Source organism: Canis lupus, chromosome 20, assembly GCF_048164855.1.
Source record: "Canis lupus baileyi chromosome 20, mCanLup2.hap1, whole genome shotgun sequence".
NCBI classification, from domain to species: domain Eukaryota; kingdom Metazoa; phylum Chordata; class Mammalia; order Carnivora; family Canidae; genus Canis; species Canis lupus.
The window spans coordinates 23,876,268-23,896,613 of NC_132857.1; the positions used below are offsets into that span (position 1 = coordinate 23,876,268).

Sequence of the window (20,346 nt, forward strand, 5' to 3'; positions counted from 1 at the left end):
GGTGAAGTGGCTTTGTTGTTTTCTCTGCATGAGGAAGCCCTGCACTGCAGGGTCATTGACCAGGTCTTCATCCTCCTTCAGTGATTGCTCCTATGCTTCTATAATCCAGAGTGGAGGCTTGCTCCTGACTGATCTGTCTTCTCCATTGCTGCTTCATTAAAAGAGGGAATTTCATTTTTATCAGGTCCTACTCTCTACAATCTACGTTGCTAGTACTATATGTTCACTTGGGAAACAAAGCTTAGAAACTGTTGGAACTGAAACATCCTGGCAGTCAGGTCAGCAGACTCCAGAACAAAGTTTGTACTTCTTTATTCTGAGTTTATGAACACACCTATATCTATTCTCCTTTTCTCATCTCCCAGCATGAAAGAACTACAAAAGAAGCCCTAAGAAATTCTCTATGCATTTATTGTTCTTCTTTTCATTGTTTTTTGTGTGTGTGTGGCTATTAATTAAAATCTCTTGAAATAGCATCATTGACAATGTAGATTAAAACACAGTTATCCCCAGATCAAAGGGCAAATAGCTCAGAATATTTTTCTTTGAATTGATACCAAAGAAGAAGTTAATTCCATACTTCCTTTAAAAAAAAGATTTATTTATTCAAGAGAGAGAGAGAGAGCGAGCGCTGCAGGGGGGAGGGGCAGAGGGAGAGAGGCAGACTCCCCACTGAGCATGGAACTGAGATGGGGCTCAATCAGGCAACTCTGAGATCAGGACCTGAGCTGAAATCAAGAGTCAGACACTTACCCGAGTGAGTTACCCAGTTGCCCCTCCAAGCTTCTTTAAGGTGTTGAAAGTGTATTTGAAGAAATTATAGTCGATAAGATGAAAATGGCTTTGCCAAAGCCATCTTTGTAAAAGTTTAGGGACTGATATACTGGCAATAAATGGCCTTTTTACCATACTGCATGTTCATCTATATGAAATCTGAATTAATAGCAAAATATAAGAAAAATGAAGAGAGATATTATATAGAAAACAAATAGCTTGAAAGGGTATCGAACCCGATAGACTCATCCCTCTCTATGCCTATTTTGTTTACAATATTTGTGTCATAGGTCTTTTTTGGCATCATCTGGTGAAATCCCTTCTCTGCCTTCCCTATGACCTTCTGGGTTTGTAATTCTTGGTGTCTACTTCCCTAGAGTGGCATTGGATCCTTCAAATGGGACAGAGCAATTACTCTCCTGAGCTCTCCTGGAGACATGGCTCTAAGGTTTGGTTTGATGTTCCCATAAGTGGAAATGAATTCTGTAAGAAGGCCTGTAGTCGGGATCCCTAGGTGGCGCAGCGGTTTGGCGCCTGCCTTTGGCCCAGGGCACGATCCTGGAGACCCGGGATCGAATCCCACATCAGGCTCCCAGTGCATGGAGCCTGCTTCTTCCTCTGCCTGTGTCTCTGTCTCTGTGTGTGTGTGTGTGTGTGTGTGTGTGACTATCATAAATAAATTAAAAAAAAAAGGGTGAACCCGTAGTGCCTGGCCCTGCATCTCCACAGTGTTGGGAGCAGTGTGGGGGGGGAGCGGGACGCCAGCCACCTGCTCTCCTCCTGCTGCTGCTGCTGCCTTGGCTCTGCTTCCTTTTCTCGTGCTGGGCCTGGGGAGTGGGTTCTGTAACTACATACATACATACATACATACATACATACATACATAAATAAATAAATAAATAAATAAGTATTTAAAAAAAAGAAGGCCTGTAGTCTTGCTCTCTATAGTTTAATATGTGGTCTCTCCATTCTTCACCCTCTCCTCTTATTTCTCTTATTAGTACCTTATTCCCAAGAGACCCTAGAATAGTTAGGGGCTTTTTTCTTGCATCCTGTTTTTTATTGGAAATAGTCAAATCAATTCCTTGCACAAATGTTTACTAAGCTAGATTGAAGACACTATGTGGAGTGCCACAGAAATCCTGAGATGGGTAAAACAAGATTGTTGACATGAAAGATTCTATAATTCTGCAAATGATTGTTTTTTAAGTAAAGGACTTAATATAGAGTAAAGTTAGTGCCCTAAGATTCATGCAAATTGCTAAAAATAAGGCAGAGATCACATCTGGGTGAGAAGATGAAGAAAGCTTAATGCAGTGAGAACACAATGTTTGAAATTTGTCTACATGAAGGAAGTGGTAAGATCAGTGATAGGTACTGACCTCCTTTGGTGGATTATCTCATTTAAAGCTCAAATTTAGAGATGTAAGAATTATATACATTTTAGAGACTATGAAACAGAGGATTTGAAAAATTAAGTAATTTGCTCACAATTACATACCTGAAGAGTAGGGATTTGAATGCAGTGAGTCCAAAGCTTGAAGCTCTTCTTTCCACCATGTTGAGCTGTCTTTAAGTGACAGAAAGGAAAGAAAGCCTTAGAAGGAAGAAAGCACAGGTTCTCTTTAGAGAGGCGACCAAGTTTGGAACATGTGGAACATGAGAGAAAGCAGTAGGAAATAAGATTGGGAATGTGTGCCAGATCTTTTGTATATTAGAAGGATCTTGAATACCAGGGTGAAAATGTTAATATGGTTAGTAGTGAGGACTCTATTTATTTATTTTTATTTTTTTTCATTAAAAAAACCCTTTATAGTCATTCCATGTTGGTTGGAAATCACAGAAGTTAGGCAGAAAAACAACCCAGGGGACATATAAATGGGACAGCATGGTGTTTCCCCAACAGGTCTCTGCTCTGCAGGTGGCAGGTGGGGGCTGAGGCAGGCCTGGGGTATCTACAGGTGAGCCTGGCTGCCAGGGCTCATCTGGCCTCCTTGTCCAGGGACTCTGAGTCCATCCACAACCTTGCATGCTCCTGCCGCTCCTTCCCAGGTGCATCCATCTCGGAGCCCTCCGGCGCCTTGTCATTGTGTAACGGCTCTTCAGAGGAGCCACAGCCCAGCCCCTCCTCGGAGTTGTGTCTTCCCTCCTGCTCCTTGTCTTCCATGCTCTCTCCTTTCTGGGATGTGGCCTCACCATTCACCGGGGCCGAGAGATCAGCATTCGCCTTGTCTTCTTCCCTCTCCATGGGAGCCTCCTCTCCAGCCAGCACCTCCTTAGCCTTCTCCATCTCGGCCCTTTCCTTCTCCACCCCAGCTCTGGTCATCTTCTGGGTGGCTTCAATCTTTGGTCCCAGGACCCGAGATTTGAGCTGGGGTAGACCTCCGCAGCCTTCTCCATCACCTCCTTGTTGGCCCTGTAATGGCGGATCTTCTTCAATGTGGCCACCATATCCGTGTTCTTCTGCAGGATCTGTGAGGTCACCTGTAGGGTTCCTAGCACGTCTAGTGCGTTCAGACACCTCTTCATATCCAGAATGTCAACTTTCAGGGCGAGCCTGATCTCACTGTGCAGCTTCTGTAGCTTCTCATCCATGGAAGGTTCTTTCTTTTTCTCGACCTTCTGGTCAGGTGGGAATCCTTCTGACAGCTTCCAAGTTCGCTCCACCTTCGCGGGCCTGGCTCAGGGCCTCTCCTTGAGGCACCCTCTCTTCTCCTTCTGGCTGGGTCTCCTCGTAGGCTCTGTGCTTTGTCTTGCTGCCTTCTTTGCCTCTCTCTGCAGCTCAGCCTCAGGCCCCGAGTCGGAAGAGGCCTGTGGTCCGCGGCCCCGGAACCTTGAGGCCACTCTTTCTGACGGGCTCATCCTCGTCCCCCAGCTCATCCCCGCTGCTGCTCCCGCTGGCCGGGGCCTCCGCCATCACGCTCGCGCCTCTGCTCCTTCTCTTCCTTTTCCTGTTCACGGAGCCTTCGCAGCTCCTCCGCCTGCTCCCTGTACCGCCTGGCTTCTAGCTGGCGCCACCTCTCCTCATCCCGGCGCTTCCACTGGCTGATGCGGTCGACCTCATTGCTGTCGCTGTCACTACTTGAGCTAGTCGGACCGCTCAGGCTTTGGCTTCCAATCCACGCGGTTTTGGAGGTGGCTTCTCAGCTGGCTTCATGCCCCGAGGAGGTTTTTTTACAGACACATCTGAGTCGGAGGAGGAGGAGGAGGAGGAGGAGAAGGAGGAGGATGCTGACCTGGCCACAGCCACTGGCTCACCCTTTGTCGGATTCTGCTTTGGAGTCAGAGTCGGAGGCTGAAGGTGCCTTCTTTTTCTTCCGTCCTGCAAGGGGGCCCCGCCGAGGTGCCTGGACCACAGCTTTCTTCTCGGGGGTGAAGTCCTGGTCACTGGTCTTCTCTGACTCAGATGAGCTTTCTGAGTCACACTGGCTTGATCCAGGTCACTGGAAGCCTTTCGAGTTCATTTTGAGACTGACATCTTCAGGGCTGCTGCCTTCCGCTTCAGGCCACTGTTATCCTGCTTTTGTCTGAGTCTGAGTCACCCTCCATCCTGTCACTGGCCGCTGTGGCAGTCACAGCTGTGACGGCCATGACTCCCCGGACCTCGTCGTCCTTGCTCCCACCTGCCGGGTCAGCTTCAGGGGCCTCACGATCAGAGGAACTCACCGGCAGAGGAGCACTGTAGCTGGCGCAGAGATTGTTCTGGATCTCCCACAGCCCCTCATTGAAGCCTTTCCTCTTGTTGGGTTTCCCGTACTTATCTTTACATTTGTCGTAAGGAAACAGGTCCTTGGGTCCCAGGATGGCTGTTTTGTGCGTACCAAAGAAGAAGATGGGGTACTCGTTGGGGGGGGGGGGGGCTTCACAGCACCCTCGGTGATGTCATCGATCCAGGCCGGCCTGCGCAGGTAGCCCTTCACCTTGGCGAACAACAAGTTCCCGGGTTTTAAGGCATGGGCTTGCTGGTGGCGGGAGGCCCAGGCTGCAGGAAATGGTGGCAGGAGGCCAGTGAGGACTCCTTAAAGGTTTTAGAGCCACAGAGTCAAGAGATGCAAATAAGGAAGAATAATCTGTTAGGTTTGCCCAGGATGGACAGGAAAAGGGAAGACCCTCTCCCTCTTCTGTTATGGAACTTCAGTTAAAAATAATAAGGGTATAAACAAGGTGGAGGAAGGGAGGATCAGAGAGAGAGAACACAGAAAAATTTTGACTTGATGACTGCAGAATTTAAGAGATGAAGAAAGAAGAGTTGAAAACGACTCAGCAATTATCAACAGGAAAGTATGAAAGAGATGGAATTCCTAATACCTGCAAATCAGAGTAGGATCTCCTTTGGGGAAGAAAGTTGTTAAATTGGTTTAGGATAAGGTGAATTTATGGTTCAGATAAAGTAATAACAGCCAATAAAGCGCTGAGAATGAGTCTGAAGCTCCAGAAAGAAGCCTGGGATGGGAGTGTATATTTAGGGTCATCAGAGTGGAAGTGATGATTGAGGTTGGGAAGTGAATAGGATCTTGAGGAAAGATCCATACATGAGATGAACCTGGAAAATAAAGATGGTTAGGAGGCTGTTGGTTATTAAACTCTCTCAAACATAATAGAAACACTGTATCTGAATTATTAATCCTCATGTAGACTCTGCAAAGGCAAAACTTCTTCCATGCTTATGGATGTTAGCTATTTGCTAAAAGTACACACTCTAGAGTACATATCTCAACTGATAACTCTGCTTCATTATTCAGTCATCTTCTGAGCCTCATCTTTACTGCCTGCTTTAATAAAGATTTGTGATATCAAGCATAAATATGAATCCTCCTGAGAGTAAAGCATGTTTAATATATATATATATATATATATATATATATATATATAATGACTGAAGTTCATCAGAGATTATTTTACATGTTTTGACTTCCTATGTACCGACTTCAAAGCACCTTCAACTTGTTTCAACTTCTTGTTAGATTAAAAGCTTAAATATATATGTATGTGTGTGTGTATATATATATATATATATACTTACAGCAATGAGCAAAGTATGTGGTAGAAATGATATAAAAGGAAACTTTAGAGAACCATGGTAAAATATCATAATAATAAAAATATAGTTTAGATAACTTTCTCTTTTATGTCCATTTTTTTCTTTTAAATGTGCTATTTTAAATATTAGGACTCGGTGACGTTAAGAAATACAACTTGATAGAAATATGTTAAACATAATTTAGAAGTGTTAATTTGTATTTATTTCTTTTTTAAAATTTTTTTTTAATTTTATGATAGTCACACAGAGAGAGAAAGAGGCAGAGACATAGGCAGAGGGAGAAGCAGGCTCCATGCACCGGGAGCCCGACGTGGGATTCGATCCCGGGTCTCCAGGATCGCGCCCTGGGCCAAAGGCAGGCGCCAAACCACTGCGCCACCCAGGGACCCCTGTATTTAAAGAAAAATATTTGCTTTATATATTTATTTAGCATCTAAGCATTTATTGGGAGATCCTTAATTATTATTTTTTTCATTTTTAAAGATTTTATTTATTTATTCATGAGAGACAGAGAGAGAGAGAGGCAGAGACACAGGCAGAGGGAGAAGCAGACTCCATGCAGGGAGCTTGATGTGGGATTCAATCCTGGGTCTCCAGGATCATACCCCGGGCTGAAGGCGGCGCCAAACCACTGGGCCATCGGGGCTGCCCAGATCCTTAATTGTCCTATAGGGACATATGGGGTTCTGAGGCTTAAAACAACACTCACAATACAGATTCAGTGGAGGCTATTCTGGTCTGACGGTGTATAGCATCATGTTTCTGAAACCACACTAACTGTACCACAGCTTGTGCCTCTCCTCTAGTCTATTTTCTAGCCTCTTCTCCCAACCTTGGATTATTTGCTTGTCAGCTCAATTCCTTGCAACATCTCCTCCTTCTTCCATAATGAACATCTTTCTGAATAGTTTTTACATTTGGCTTTTGTTGTTGAAATCTAATTAAGAGTTACTGCTAGTTAAATATGAATTATAAAACAAAATTAATCTGGAATTAGTCTGTTAATGAGAAGTTCAGATTTGATCACATTATTTTTATTTACATTGAACTTTTCAAAATTATAACTATTCTTTGTCTTTAAAAATCATTAAAAAAAAAAAGAAAAAAGAATCATCAGGAGACACCACCTGGGTGGCTCAGCAGCTAAGCGTCTGCCTTTGGCTCAGGTCGTCATCCTGGAGATCCAGGATCGAGTCCCACATCAGGCTCCCTGCGTGGAGCCTGCTTCTGCCTCTGCCTATGTCTCCGCCTCTCTCTCTCTGTATGTCTCCTGAATAAATAAATAAAATCTTAAAAAAAATCAGTGGTTCTCAAAGAATGGTTCCAGACTAGCAGCATCAGCGTCACCAGGGAGCTAACTGGAATTACAAATTTTTAGGCCCCACTGTACACCTACTGAATGAAAAACTATGGGGTTGGAGCCTAGCAATCTGTAATTTAGAGCCATTTAAGTAATTCTCATGCATGCCAAAGACTGAAAACTATTGTTGTATAGGATTTCTATCATTGGGGAAGATGGAGGCATATGATCTAATCCCATATGGGCTGTTTAAATCAGGAGTCTCGATTTTATATATTAGAATCTCTTAATACTCATGGCGAGGTGTCTGGGTGGCTCAGTTTGTTAAGCGTCCAACTCTTGGTTTTGGCTTGGGTCATGATCTCATAGGTTGTGGGATGGAGCCCCACATCCAGCTTTGCATTTGGTGGGGAGTCCGCTTGAAGATACTTTTCCTTTGCCCCTCTCCCTGTTTTCATGTAGGTGCTCATGTTCACATTCAAATCTTTAAAAAATACTCATGGCAAGCTACATGATACACCAATTTAATCAGAGTCATTAAGATGTGCATTTTTTAAACATTCCAACTGTAATATCCAGGTTGGGTTGAGAGATGATTGCTTTAAGTCATCAGTAAATCTTCTAGCCAGTGCTACAGATAATAGAATTCTAGTATCCTTTCACTTTGTACTGTTTTAGATCTGACACATTTGCTCCATGTGCTCTAGGACTTGTTGGGAGATAAGCCTCATGACTCACTTCTTGTTGGGTATACCAAGAATGCAAGGCCATGACTCCTCTTTACCCAGACCATTTCTTATGGTTTTATTCAGGGAACATCCTTGAGGAAGGAAATAATGTTTTCTCTATAGCTGTGTCATGAGTAATAGTCTTTTATTTTTGACCCACAAGTCTCATATCTTCTGTCAATATTTATGAAATAGTTTCAGGCAAATTTACTAGCTTGTAAGTAGAGTATGATCAAATCCTAGATCAGTAGTAATCCATACCAAGCTATTCTCAGTATTCTGGCCTATTCTATTAGATCTTGCTCTTTAGACCATAGCTGGGCATGGATTCCAAGTTTACTCCTATATTTCATTCTTGCCTATAGTGATTCTCCCTCTTGTTACCATTAGCTTCAGTCTACTCAGGATAGGGCTCTCCTAATGGCAACTTTACTCCAGAGACTTTCTGCCTGTCAATGTCTGCCTTGGGCTACAAACAAGGCCTCACTGAGCCTCAGAAGAGGACCAAAATTTATTGTGTTAAAGCATACAAATCTTCTTTGTATTAATACTAATATCCTACATACTTATAACATGTGAAAACTATCAGTGTACTTTCATGGAGATCGTCTTATATGATCTTTCTTCTTTCTTTCTTTCTTTCTTTCTTTCTTTCTTTCTTTCTTTCTTTCTTTCTTTCTTTCTTTCTTTCTTTCTTTCTTTCTTCTTAAGATTTTATTTATTCATGAGAGACACACAGAGAGAGAGGCAGAGACACAGGCAGAGGGAGAAGCAGGCTCCATGCAGAGAGCCAGTCACAGGACTTGATCTTTGGTGCAAAATGGTGGGTTTATTAAAGCAGGGGACAGGAGCCTTGGGCAGGAAGAGGGGCTGCCTCATGCCTGTGAGGGGTGGCTAATTATATACCTAGGAGTTTGGGGAAGGTAGGCAAAAGGGAGTTCCAAAAGGATTTTCATATGCTAAAGAGGACCTACCAGACACTGAATGCCTTGGCTTTGTCAAGTTAAAGATTGTTTTTTCCCCCCAGCTAGGCATTACCATGAACACTCCTGAGGAATGTCACAGGTATCCCACCCTGGGTGGTGGTTATTTGTGGGATAACAGCTGTAAACTAAAAAATTATAGCAAGTCTCATATGAGATATGAATAGTGTGGAATACAGAAGAAGTTAGTTTACAGTAAAATGCCTGGGTGATAAATAATGAAAAATGTCATTTAATTTATGGAACATTTTCTTTTCTTTTCTTTTCTTTTTTTTTTATGGAACATTTTCTTATCTCCTGTCTGAAGTTAAGAGTATAACTTGATCATTAGCTTTAAATAATTGAGTGAAATCACATAATATTATTTGTAAGGTTTTGGCCATCCATAATCATTCCCAGTTCAACTTCACTACATAGTTTTTTCATTCCATAGCTTAGATCTAGTCACTATCCATGTTTTCACTCAGGATTTTATAACGTAAAGAAAGAATTCCTTTAAATATTTTAGTTATAGGAATTGAGTAAAACCAGCTGACAGGGCAGCCTCGGTGGTGCAGTGGTTTAGCACCGCCTGCAGCCTGGGGTGTGATCCTGGAGATCCATGAACAACTTATGTCTTCAAAAGAAACAGAAAAATACATCAACATTTAACCAAAACTAACTACTTAGAGTAGGACTTTTTCAAGTTAGATATCAGGACTCCCTTAGACTCTTCAGAATTATTGAAAATCACAGAGAACATCTATTCTTACATCTCTCAGTATTTATCACATTAGAAATTAAAACTGAGAAAATTTCAAATACAAATATAAAACAATAATACATTTCTTTGACAGAATGACCGTTTTATTCCATGTCATGTAGCCTCTAGAAAACCCTATTGTATGTACACTTATGAAAAAATGAGAATGAAAACAAATAATATCTTAGCATTATTAAGAAAATATTCTTTTTTAAAGATTTATTTATTTATTCATGAGAGAGACACACACAGAGAGACAGAGAGAGAGAGAGGCAGAGACACAGGCAGAGGGAGAAGCAGGCTCCATGCAGGGAGCCTGATGTGGGACTCCATCCCGGGTCTCCAGGATCACAGCCTGGGCTGAAGGTGGCACCAAAATGCTGAGCCACCCAGGCTGCCCAGAAAATATTCTTAATGAAGTCTCTGATACGGTCTTGAGGACCCTCAGAGACCATATGTCTGTCTGTCAATGAAGCAGAAATCAAGATGTTTGGATCCCTAGTAGATATATAATCAAAATGCCATGGGGATACAGAGAAGGAGAGTAATTTGTATCCGTTACCATTAAAAATTATTATCACGCTCTTGATATTAATCTCCAACTGAGTCTAGATTACAATAAAAAGCAAATAGTTAAAATAAATAACAGTACTAGTTTTTGCCAAGTAATTCAGTTCATGAAATGAAGGTATTCCCCTGCCACCTGGTGGCAATGTATCCTAATTATAGGGATTGAAGAAGTTTTTAAATGGTGCATAATTACAGTGCATCTTCAGTGCAGATTCAGAACTGAATGTGGAATCTATTCATCAAACACTACAGAATTATACTTGGAACCTCTGAAACATGCCAACTTACAATAAACAGTCCCCTAATGCAATAAAAGCAACTACGTTAAAACCAACCATATTTTAAAGAACCAATAATTATGCAGAATTTTGCCACTATGTTGAATATAATAGGTACTCAGTATTTCAGGGTGGCAAAAAGAAGAGCTTTCTCGTTTTTCTCTAATGCATATTCTCAGTGCCTAGGGAAAAAAAGAAAAAGGCAGTAAGAGGTATCCGTAACCTGACCACCATCATATTTTGTGCACTCAGTCTAGGGGAGTTGAGAATATGCCCTAAAGATCAAGATAATGGCCTCACTGATTCACACTCCATTTGGGAATGTGTGTTGCTGCAGCAAAGTGAAGCTGTTTGGTACATGGATACCTGGCAAGAGAGAGAGATGGGAGTGTTGGAGGGCCAATAGAACGTTGAGCCTGATAAATACAATAGGTTGATACAGGTTTACATAAAGCTACTTTCCTCCCCCCCTCTTTATAGTCTAAAACATTGTTAATTGTATTGTATTTTTCAACAAGACCATAAAAATAGTTTTTATCCTTTTACTGGTTAGTCTTGAACTTTTGTGAATCAGTAACTCATGATTTTTGTAAACTTTTAACATTCTTCTCAATACTTGCAAGTATGATATAGCATAGTGCTGTGATCATCAACCTGAAGATACGTGCCTTTCCAAGATACTTAAGCGTGAATGGTTTTTAGACAGTAAAGTTCCTTATACTTTACTTCCATGTGTAGTTTTCCCCCAAAATTGATCTGCTTGGAAACAAGCCTGTATTCAGAAAAGCTCAAGTTCCAATTTGTAAAAGGTATACAAGGTCCTCGCTTATCTTATAACTTACTAAGGAATATTGCCTGAAGGATAAACCTCTCTGGATGCCTTAGAAAGGGGAAGCCTCCTGCAATGATTAATCATGCTACCATGAACCTATAGGACTTTGAGTCTTTCCAGAGTTCTATATATTTCTGTTAAGGATAGAGCCTGGGGTGGAAACTGGTACTTTTGGTAACTAAGAATGGTGAATTCAGATATGTGGTGTAGAAGGTAAGAAAATAATATTAATTTTAATTTAAACAACTTTGTTTCTTTTATCTCCTGACTTTTTAAAGAATTGATGGCTTCTGAGGAAGAGTCCATTGAGGAAAAAGTAGAAAGAACATCAGTAACAAATTTTAAGTGCTTAAAAATGGCCTTTTCTAATGGAAATCCTTTTCCACTCCTAATGTTATTCTCTAGTACCTGAAAGCACCGAAGAATAGCTAAAGGATATAGAGTAGGAAAACTTTTTAAAAATATATAATTTGATGTGCTCTGAAAATGTCAAAAAATTTTAAATATATTGGAAAAAACTCTGGATAAAACTTCAATGTGGTTTCTTTCAGATTTAATGTATATTGTTCACTAAAGTAATTAAAATTTGCTTTTTTAAGTCATGTCATGTAAGATTTATTCTAATTACCATAAATTCTCATTTTATAAAACAAGTTAAACATTCTCTCTGTTTTATTATTAAACTATAAAATTAGACACTCGCTGTTAGACCAATTGCCACTGGAAGAAGCTGACACCAGGACCTAGTAAGGGAGGGTACAGGGGAAAAACTACTCTGATCTCTCTCCCCACCCTTAGACCTGACGATTGAGCCTCTCATTGGCTAAACACAAGTAAGTCCTCCAAGAACATTGAATAGAGTGAAAAAGGGTGAAATGAGGATCCAGAAGATCTGGGAAATGTCCAAAAATTGAGAAAATGCATGACTCGGATAATTGTTTATCTTAGCTTTGGACCTTTAGAAAGTGGATCTGAAATCAAAGATTAAAGACTTGTTGAGTGGCAAGTCTCCATGGTGTTTCTGCACATCGGTGACAGCTTTTGTCCAAGATTATATTTTGAGAGATGTTTGTGTAGTAAATAGCCTCTAAAGATAGGGATAGTGTCAACTCTGGGAGGAATGTGCAGATTTTTTTTTCTGGCCAAGAAAATAAAAATAATATGCCTCCGTGGGAAAATAGTTAGACACGTTTCCTAGCAGTCCCTTTAAAATATTGGGAGTTTCCAAAGCTTATCTCAGCAGTAACACAGATATACTGTACACACAATACCCCCACATATCTTGGTGGGCAAGGAGAGCCAGCATAAACATAAAGTACATACTGCCTGCTGTGCTATGAGTAACAAAGTCCTTTATCTGACTTGTGTCTTCTCTCAGCACCTGTGAAACTGTGGCAGGCTCACTTGTTAGCTTACAATTGGGGGTGAAATCTCCAGCCTTTCACAGTTCTTGATAGGACACTTTATTTGGGAGGTACAAGCCTCAGGCAGTGAAGGTAAGGGAAAAGAAGGGAGGGAGGTATATATGTGTTGCTATACTGGTTACCATAGTGAACTGCAGAGAGACATTAGCATTCATAATTTACTCTGCATTTGGGACTTTCCCAGAAGTACTGAAAGGAGAACTTCACCTGCGAGTAGTCCATAAGAAAGAGAGAAAGGAGGGGGACATTTTCTCCTTGGCTCCCTCCCATCTGCTCTTCCCTTTGATCAAGGTTTACCTCCATAAAGATCTCCTCCATACTTCTTGGTTGCATCTTGGTGGCTATTCAGGAAACTAGGCCCCATAACTTGAAGTATGATGTTTCATCCAAAGATGAAAGTGGAGGATTGGTCTTGTTTAAGTAAAATGCTAACAAAGACAGTACAAGGAGGAGATGGACAAGAGAATTGCAGAAGGAGCATAAACTTTATATTTCAGTGTAATGAGTACAGGCACATTTGCGTGTCAAACAGTTCCTGATTTTTTGCTTTCCATAAAGTTGAATGGGAACCTAGCTGAGTTTCAGTTGATTATTAAAAAAAAAAAAAAAACAGCAACAACCCTTTGTACTAGATCATTACATACATAATTTTTTATTTGTTTTGAAACGAGGAGTTAAAGGAAATGGGTGCCAGTGTTCTAACAAAACCCCTTCTGCTTCTATCTACTTATATATTTGTGTTGGTTAATATACTTAGTATTTCTAATTATAAAAAGAAAAAATAGACATGAATCCATTCGTAATCTTGTTTATTTACAAATAGCTGAACTAATTGGGAAAAAATAGCCCCATTCAGCTTATTAATATCTATACTTTTTAATAAAATGTTTAAATTTAATGACTATTTAGTAAAATTTGTAATATATATTCTTTTAATTATGAATTAATAATAGTTGTAACAGTAACTCAAAAGCCAGAGGAACTTTAAATTATTTGATGTCTTTTGGTCATAAGAAAGAAAACAAATTGTAAATGCTTTTACATATTTTTGGTGTAGGAAAGTTTGGTAAATGATCAATAAAAGGCTTCCAACTATAAAATACAATATTATTAGGGAAAACATCTGTGGAAAGGAATTGTATGGTCAAGTAAAAAAGAGAATTATGTCAATTTTCATAGTTTAACAACAGTTTATTCATATATTTTATTTTTTTGTTTTTTTTAATCTTTTTTTTTAATTTTTATCAATTTATGATAGTCACACACAGAGAGAGAGAGAGGCAGAGACATAGGCAGAGGGAGAAGCAGGCTCCATGCACCGGGAGCCCGACGTGGGACTCGATCCCAGGTCTCCAGGATCGCGCCCTGGGCCAAAGGCAGGAGCCAAACCTCTGCGCCACCCAGGGATCCCTATTCATATATTTTAAAGGTGGGTATCACATATAGTATGTATATGATATATATAATACTATTTTTTTCATTTTTCATTAAAGCATAATTTACATGAATTAAAATTTATCCCTGTTAGTGTATAGTTTTGTGAGTTTTGGCAAAAGTAAAGACTCATATAACCACTTCACCATGGAAAGCAAGGTGTAGAATAGTTCCATCTAGTCAAATTCCCCCAGGTTCCTACCCATACCACCAGGCCCTGGAAACTACTGATCTGTTCTGCATCAGATAGTTTTGCCTTTTCCAAATTTCATTTAATACAATAATGTAATATGTAACCTTTTGAGTCTAGTTTCTTTCACTTAGCATAATAAATTTGAGATGTATCCATGTTTTTGTGTATATCCACAGTTCATTTCTTTTTAGTGCTGAATAGTATTCCATTGTATGGATGGACTATAGCTGGCTTATTCAGTCACCAGTTAAAGAACATTTAGGCTTAAAAAAATTTAGGTTGGTTTGAGTTTTTAGAGACTATGAATAAAGCTTCTATAAACATTTATCTATAATTTTTTGCCTAAACATGGTTTTTATTTCATTTGGGTAAATGCTGAGCAGTGGGATTGCTGGGCCATATTCTGAGTGCATATTTAACTTTATAAGAAACTGACAAACTGCTTTCCAAATTGACTGCATTATTTGCACTCCCACCAGCAATGTATGGAGGTCCAGTTACTCCATGTTCATGCCAGCGGCACTGAGTATTATCAGGATTTGCTGTTGTTATTCTTTGCATTCTGACATTTTATATAGTGATAGTTCAGGGTGGCTAGTTAGGTTGAACATCTGTTCACATGATTATTATCCATTTATACATTTTCTTCGGTGTGATGTCTGTTCTTTTGCCCATTAAAAAAATTGGTCATCTGTTTATCATTGAGTTTTCAGAACTTTTTGCATATTCTGGATTTAAATATTTTTATCAGATTATGATTTGTATTTCTAGGAAGCTCCCAATTGCTGCTAACGCTGGTGTGCTGTTGGGAGTAGCTCTGATTTAGCATTCTGCTTTTAACATCTGTAAAAACCACCTGGAGTGGGACTCAGTAGATTTGGGGTGGAACTGAGATTCTGCATTTCTAACCAGCTTCCAGAAGAGTCTAATGCTTCTGTGATCACATTTTGAGGGCATGAAGGCCTTAGCAAGATCACAGAAGGATTCCAAGAAAGGATTAAACTTCAGCTGATTTTGAAGGATTAGTAAGTTTTTCCAGAAATATAAGGAGTAGAGAAAAATGGAAGGTGAAGGAGGGAGAAAAGAGAAGAATAATTTTTCAGAAGAATTAATATAAACAAATATATAGAGGAATGAGCCATTTAAGGTTGAAGGAACAAAGCAATTAAAGATGTTAAGCGTAGGTGGTGAGACTGGAGAAGTAAGCCAGAATCATATTAGATAGGATATCTTTGGATTTTCTTTCCTGTGGGTGGGTGTGCATAGAAATATTTCAATCAGGAGAGTATGTGATTAGGTTGTCAGTGTGGAAATCTGTCTGTCTCTGGCAGCAGGATAAAGAAGTGATTTTAGAAGAGAGTGGAAAATTGATTATTGCAATGTGCAGTGAGAGATAAAGGGTGCTTGAATTAAAGCAGTTACAACTGGGTGGAAGAGGAGGAGCCAGATTAAGAGATGTAGAGTTAACATAGTCTTAGTAAAAATTGGATGTAGGGACGGTGGAGGAGGAGGAGGAGGAGGAGGAGGAGGAGGAGGAGATGGCAGCGGCAGCTGCGGCTAGAATGGCAACTGGGTTGAGACATTTACCAGTATAAGGAATGTGTGCAAGGACTAAGTTTTGTGCAGAAGATCATGAGGTTCAATAGATATGCATGTGACCGGAAGGCATTTAAAAAATACCGAAGTATAGTTGGCATACAATGTTATATTTGTTTCAGGTGCACAGGTAGTGATTGGACAATTCTGTATGTCATTCAGTGCTCACCAAGGTAGATATTATTAAAGTCTGTCACCATACAACATTATTACAATATTACTGTTATTTTTAAAATTTGAGTATAGTTGACACACAATATTACATTAATTTCAGGTGTACAGTGTAGGGATTTGACAAGCTTATGCATTATGCTATGTTCACTACAGGTGTAACTACCATCTATCACTATACATCCTATTACAGTATCATTGACTATATTCTTATGATGTGCCTTTTATTCCCATGACTTATTTATTCCATAACTGGAAGCCTGTATCTCCCGATCCTCTTCACTCATTTTGCCCAGTCTCTCATCCTCCTTCCCTCTGGCAACCATCATTGGTTGCCATACATTGTTCTGTATATTTCTGTTAGGTAGAAGCTAGACATGAGCAGAAGGAGGAATATCCTGAGGCAGAGTCCCAAGTCCTTGAAGGGGAACTATAGAGACATGAGCTGGAGGCAGGGACGGTGATAAGTAAGCTAGGCATTGAAAGCCCCAGGGACATGATATCCTGATCTTGTTGGCTTCCAAGACCTTGGGACTGACACATTAAGAGCCACAGGTGCAGAGCATGTCCTCTTCTTCTACCTCTGCCTCAGGGTAACCCCTAGATTATTATAATGCATTTTCTTTAATACTACATCCTCACCATTCCTCCCACCCCACCTTTGCAAATTCTGCTTTGACTGTTCTAGTACAAACTTTGTAAAGTCAAAAACTCCCCCTTCCAACCTGTAGGAGGGTTTTCTCAAATGATTGGAAGCAGCCTCCATTAGAGACCACCCTACTGTACATTCATAACTCCAATGAGCTCAGAGTGCTGTAAAAAATACCCAATCCCCAAACAATGTAGGGCCCGTCCACCTCTTGTAACCTGCCCCCCTCCCCTACCTTCAGAGTATGTTTTTGCTTCGTGCTTGCTATTTTCCTTCTGGCTGTCCTTATGCCAGTACAGATCACCATGTAAATCTGGTGGGGAATCCAAGAACCAAGACCTCTATTCACACAATTCATACTCTCCCACCTGTAACGTTTCTGGTCTGATGCTTTCAGTTTATTTATTCATTTGTTTTTTGTCTTTTTTTTTATATTCCACTTATGAATAAAATCATATAGTATTTATCTTTCTTCGTCTGACTTATTTTACTTACCATAATACCCTCTAGGTCCATCCATGTTGTCTCAAATGGCTTATCTCATCCTTTTTTATGATTTCATAGTATTTCTATGAGTGTGTATACACCACATCTTCTTTATTTATTTGTCTATTGATAGGTTGCTTCCATAAACACAAGAGTTATATGTATCGTTTTGAATTTGTGTTTTTTTTTTCCTTTGGGTAAATACCCAATAGTGAAATTATTGGGTCATATGGTATTTATATTTTTAATTTTTTGAGGAATGTCCATACTATTTTCCACAGTGGCTATACTGATTTACATTGCCAGCAGCAATGTATGAAGGTTCTTTTTTCTTTATATCTTTGCCAAAACTTGTTGTCTTTTTTATTTTAGCCATTCTAACAGATGTAAGGTGATACCTCATTGTGGTTTTGGTTTGATTATTAGTGTTATTGACCCCCATTTCATCTGTATGTCTTCTTTGGAAAAATGTCTTTTCAGGTCCTCTGCCCAATTTTTCTTTTTTCTTTTTTTTTTTTGGTACTGAGTTGTATAAGTTCTTTATATATATTTTGATATCATAAACAACATATATATATATATATATATATATATATAATTTCTTGTTTAAGTTCGATTTGCCAACATAAAGTATGCACCCAGGGCTCATCCTGTTGTGTCCTCCCCTGTGCAGTTCTTTATATATTTTGGATATTAACCTCTTATCGGGTATATTATTTGTAAGTATCTTTACCTATCTAATAGCTTGCTTTTTTGTTTTGTTGATTCTTTTGCTATCCAAAATCTTTTTATTGTGGTGTGCTCTCAATAGTTTATTTTTACTTTTGTTTCCCTTACCTGAGGAGGGTTGCTAAATATGTTGCCAAGGCTGATTTCTGAGAGATTGCTGCTTATAGTTTCTTTCAGGAGATTTATGATTTCAGGTCTCACATTTAGGTCTTTATACATTTTGAATTTATTTTTGTATTGGTGTAAGAAAGTGGTTGTTTAGTTGAGTTTTTGTTTTTTGTTTTTCTTTTCTTTTTTCTTTCTTTCTTTCTTTTTTTCTTTTTTTGGCATGTTGAGGTCCAGTTTTCCCAGCACTGTTTATGGAAGAGATGGGCTTTCCCCATTGTATATTTTTGCTTCCTTTGTCATAGATTAATTGACCATATAAATGTGAGTTTATTTCTGGGCCCTCTGTCTTGTTAAATTGATTCATGTGTCTGTTTTTGTGCCAGTAGCATATTGTTTTGATTATAGCTTTATGGTATACCTTGAAATTGTGATACATCCAGTTTTGTTCTTCTTTCTTAAGGTTGCTTTGGCTAACATCACTTGGCATCAGGGAAATAGAAATCAAAACCACAAAGAGATACCACATCACACCAGTCAGAATGGCTAAACTTAACCAGTCAGGAAATGACAGATGTTGGCAAGGATGCAGAGATGGGGGAAGCCTCGTACACTGTTGGTGGGAATGCAAACTGGTGCAGCCACTCTGAAAAACAGTATGAAGGATCCTAGAAAGTTGAAAATAGAGCTACCCTACAACCCAGCAATTGCACTACTAGGGATTTGCCCCAAAGATACACAAGTCATGATCCAAAGGGGTGCTTGCACCTCAACATTTAGAGCAACAATATCCACAATAGTCAAACTATGGAAGGAGCCCAGATGTCCATCAACAGATGAATGGATAAAAAAAGATGTGATACACACACACACACACACACACACACACACACACACAATGGACTACTACTCAGCCCTCAAAAAAATCAAATCTTGCCATATGCAATGACATGGATAAAACTAGAGGATATTATGCTAAGTGAAATAAGTCAATCAGAGAGAGACAATTATATGATCTCACCCGTATGTGAAATTTAAGAAACAAAACAGAGGATCATAGGGGAGGAGAGGAAAAAATAAAACAAGATGAAATCAGAGAAGGAGACAAATCGTAAGAAACTCTTAATCATAGGAAACAAACTGAGGGTCCCTGGAGGGGGAGGGAAGTGGGCAGATGGGATAACTGGGTGATGGACATTAAGATGGGCATGTGATGTAATGAGCACTGGGTATTGTATAAGGCTCGTGAAACACTGACTTCTACCTCTGAAACCAATAATACATTATATGTTAATTGAATTTTTCTTTTATTATTTTTAAAATTTAATCAATTTGCCAACATATAGTATATATATTATTAATTTCAGATATAGTTTTCAATAATTCATTAGTGTGTATAACACCTAGTGCTCATCACGAGTGTGTGTGTGTATATATATATATATATATATATACACACACACACACACTCTTCTTTATCCATTCATTTATCAAAGGATATCTCAGCTCCTTTCACAGTTTGGCTATTGTGGACAGTGCTACTATTAGCATTGGGGTGCACATGCCAGTTCATTTCACTACATCTGTATCTTCCCAGTAGTGCAATTGCTGGGTCATAGGTTAGCTCTATTTTTAACTTCTTGAGGAACCTCCTTTTCTAGAGTGACTGTAGCAACTTGCATTCCCAACAATAGTATAAGAGGGTTATCCTTTTTCCACATCCTTTCCAACATTTATTGTTTCCTGTCATGTTAGTTTTAGCCATTCTAACTGGTGTAAAGTAGTATCTCAATGTGGTTTTGATTTGTGTTTCCCTGATGGCAAGTGATGTGAAGCTTTTTTTTATGTGTGCTGGTATTGAATATGTCTTCTTTGGAGAAATGTCTATTTATGTCTTCTGCCCGTTTCTTGACTGGATTGTTTGTTTTTTTGGATTTTGAGTTTGGTAAGTACTTTATAGATTTTAGATACTAGCCCTTTATCTGATATATCATTTGCAAATATCTTCCCCCATTCTGTAGGTTTCCTTTTAGTTTTGTTTACTGTTTCCTTTGCTGTGCAGAAGCTTTTTGTCTTGGTGATGGCCCAATATTTCATTTTTGTGTTTTTTTCTTCTGATGTCTTTAGAGACATGACTTGCAGGAAGTTGCTGAGGCCAAGGTAAAAAGTTTGCTGCCTGTGTTCTCCTTTAGGATTTTGATGGATTCCTGTCTCCCATTGAAGTCTTTAATCCATTTTGAGTTTATCTTTGTGTATGGTATAAGACCATGATCTATTTTCTCCTGCATGGTGCTGTCTAATTTTCTCAACA

General features: G+C 39.4%; 1 protein-coding gene and 1 pseudogene across 17 annotated transcripts in view; one reads left to right on the plus strand and one right to left on the minus strand.

The window, feature by feature from the left end:
• LOC140611765 (uncharacterized) overlaps positions 1-20,346 on the plus strand; it is a 138,148-nt gene that overhangs the window by 66,117 nt on the left and 51,685 nt on the right. For 10 of the 17 annotated variants that reach the window (XR_012012941.1, XR_012012940.1, XR_012012939.1 and 7 more), the window contains one exon: positions 13,931-14,101. The exons of the other annotated variants lie outside the window; for them this stretch is intronic. Coding sequence is in view for 4 of the 10 variants with exons in the window: in XM_072788621.1 (XP_072644722.1) it covers positions 13,931-14,101 (171 nt within the window). In the remaining 6 variants the exon portion in view is untranslated. The remainder of the gene's footprint in view (positions 1-13,930; positions 14,102-20,346) is intronic. 17 annotated transcript variants of the gene reach the window in all.
• On the minus strand, positions 2,756-13,036 carry LOC140611558 (hepatoma-derived growth factor-related protein 2 pseudogene; annotated as a pseudogene).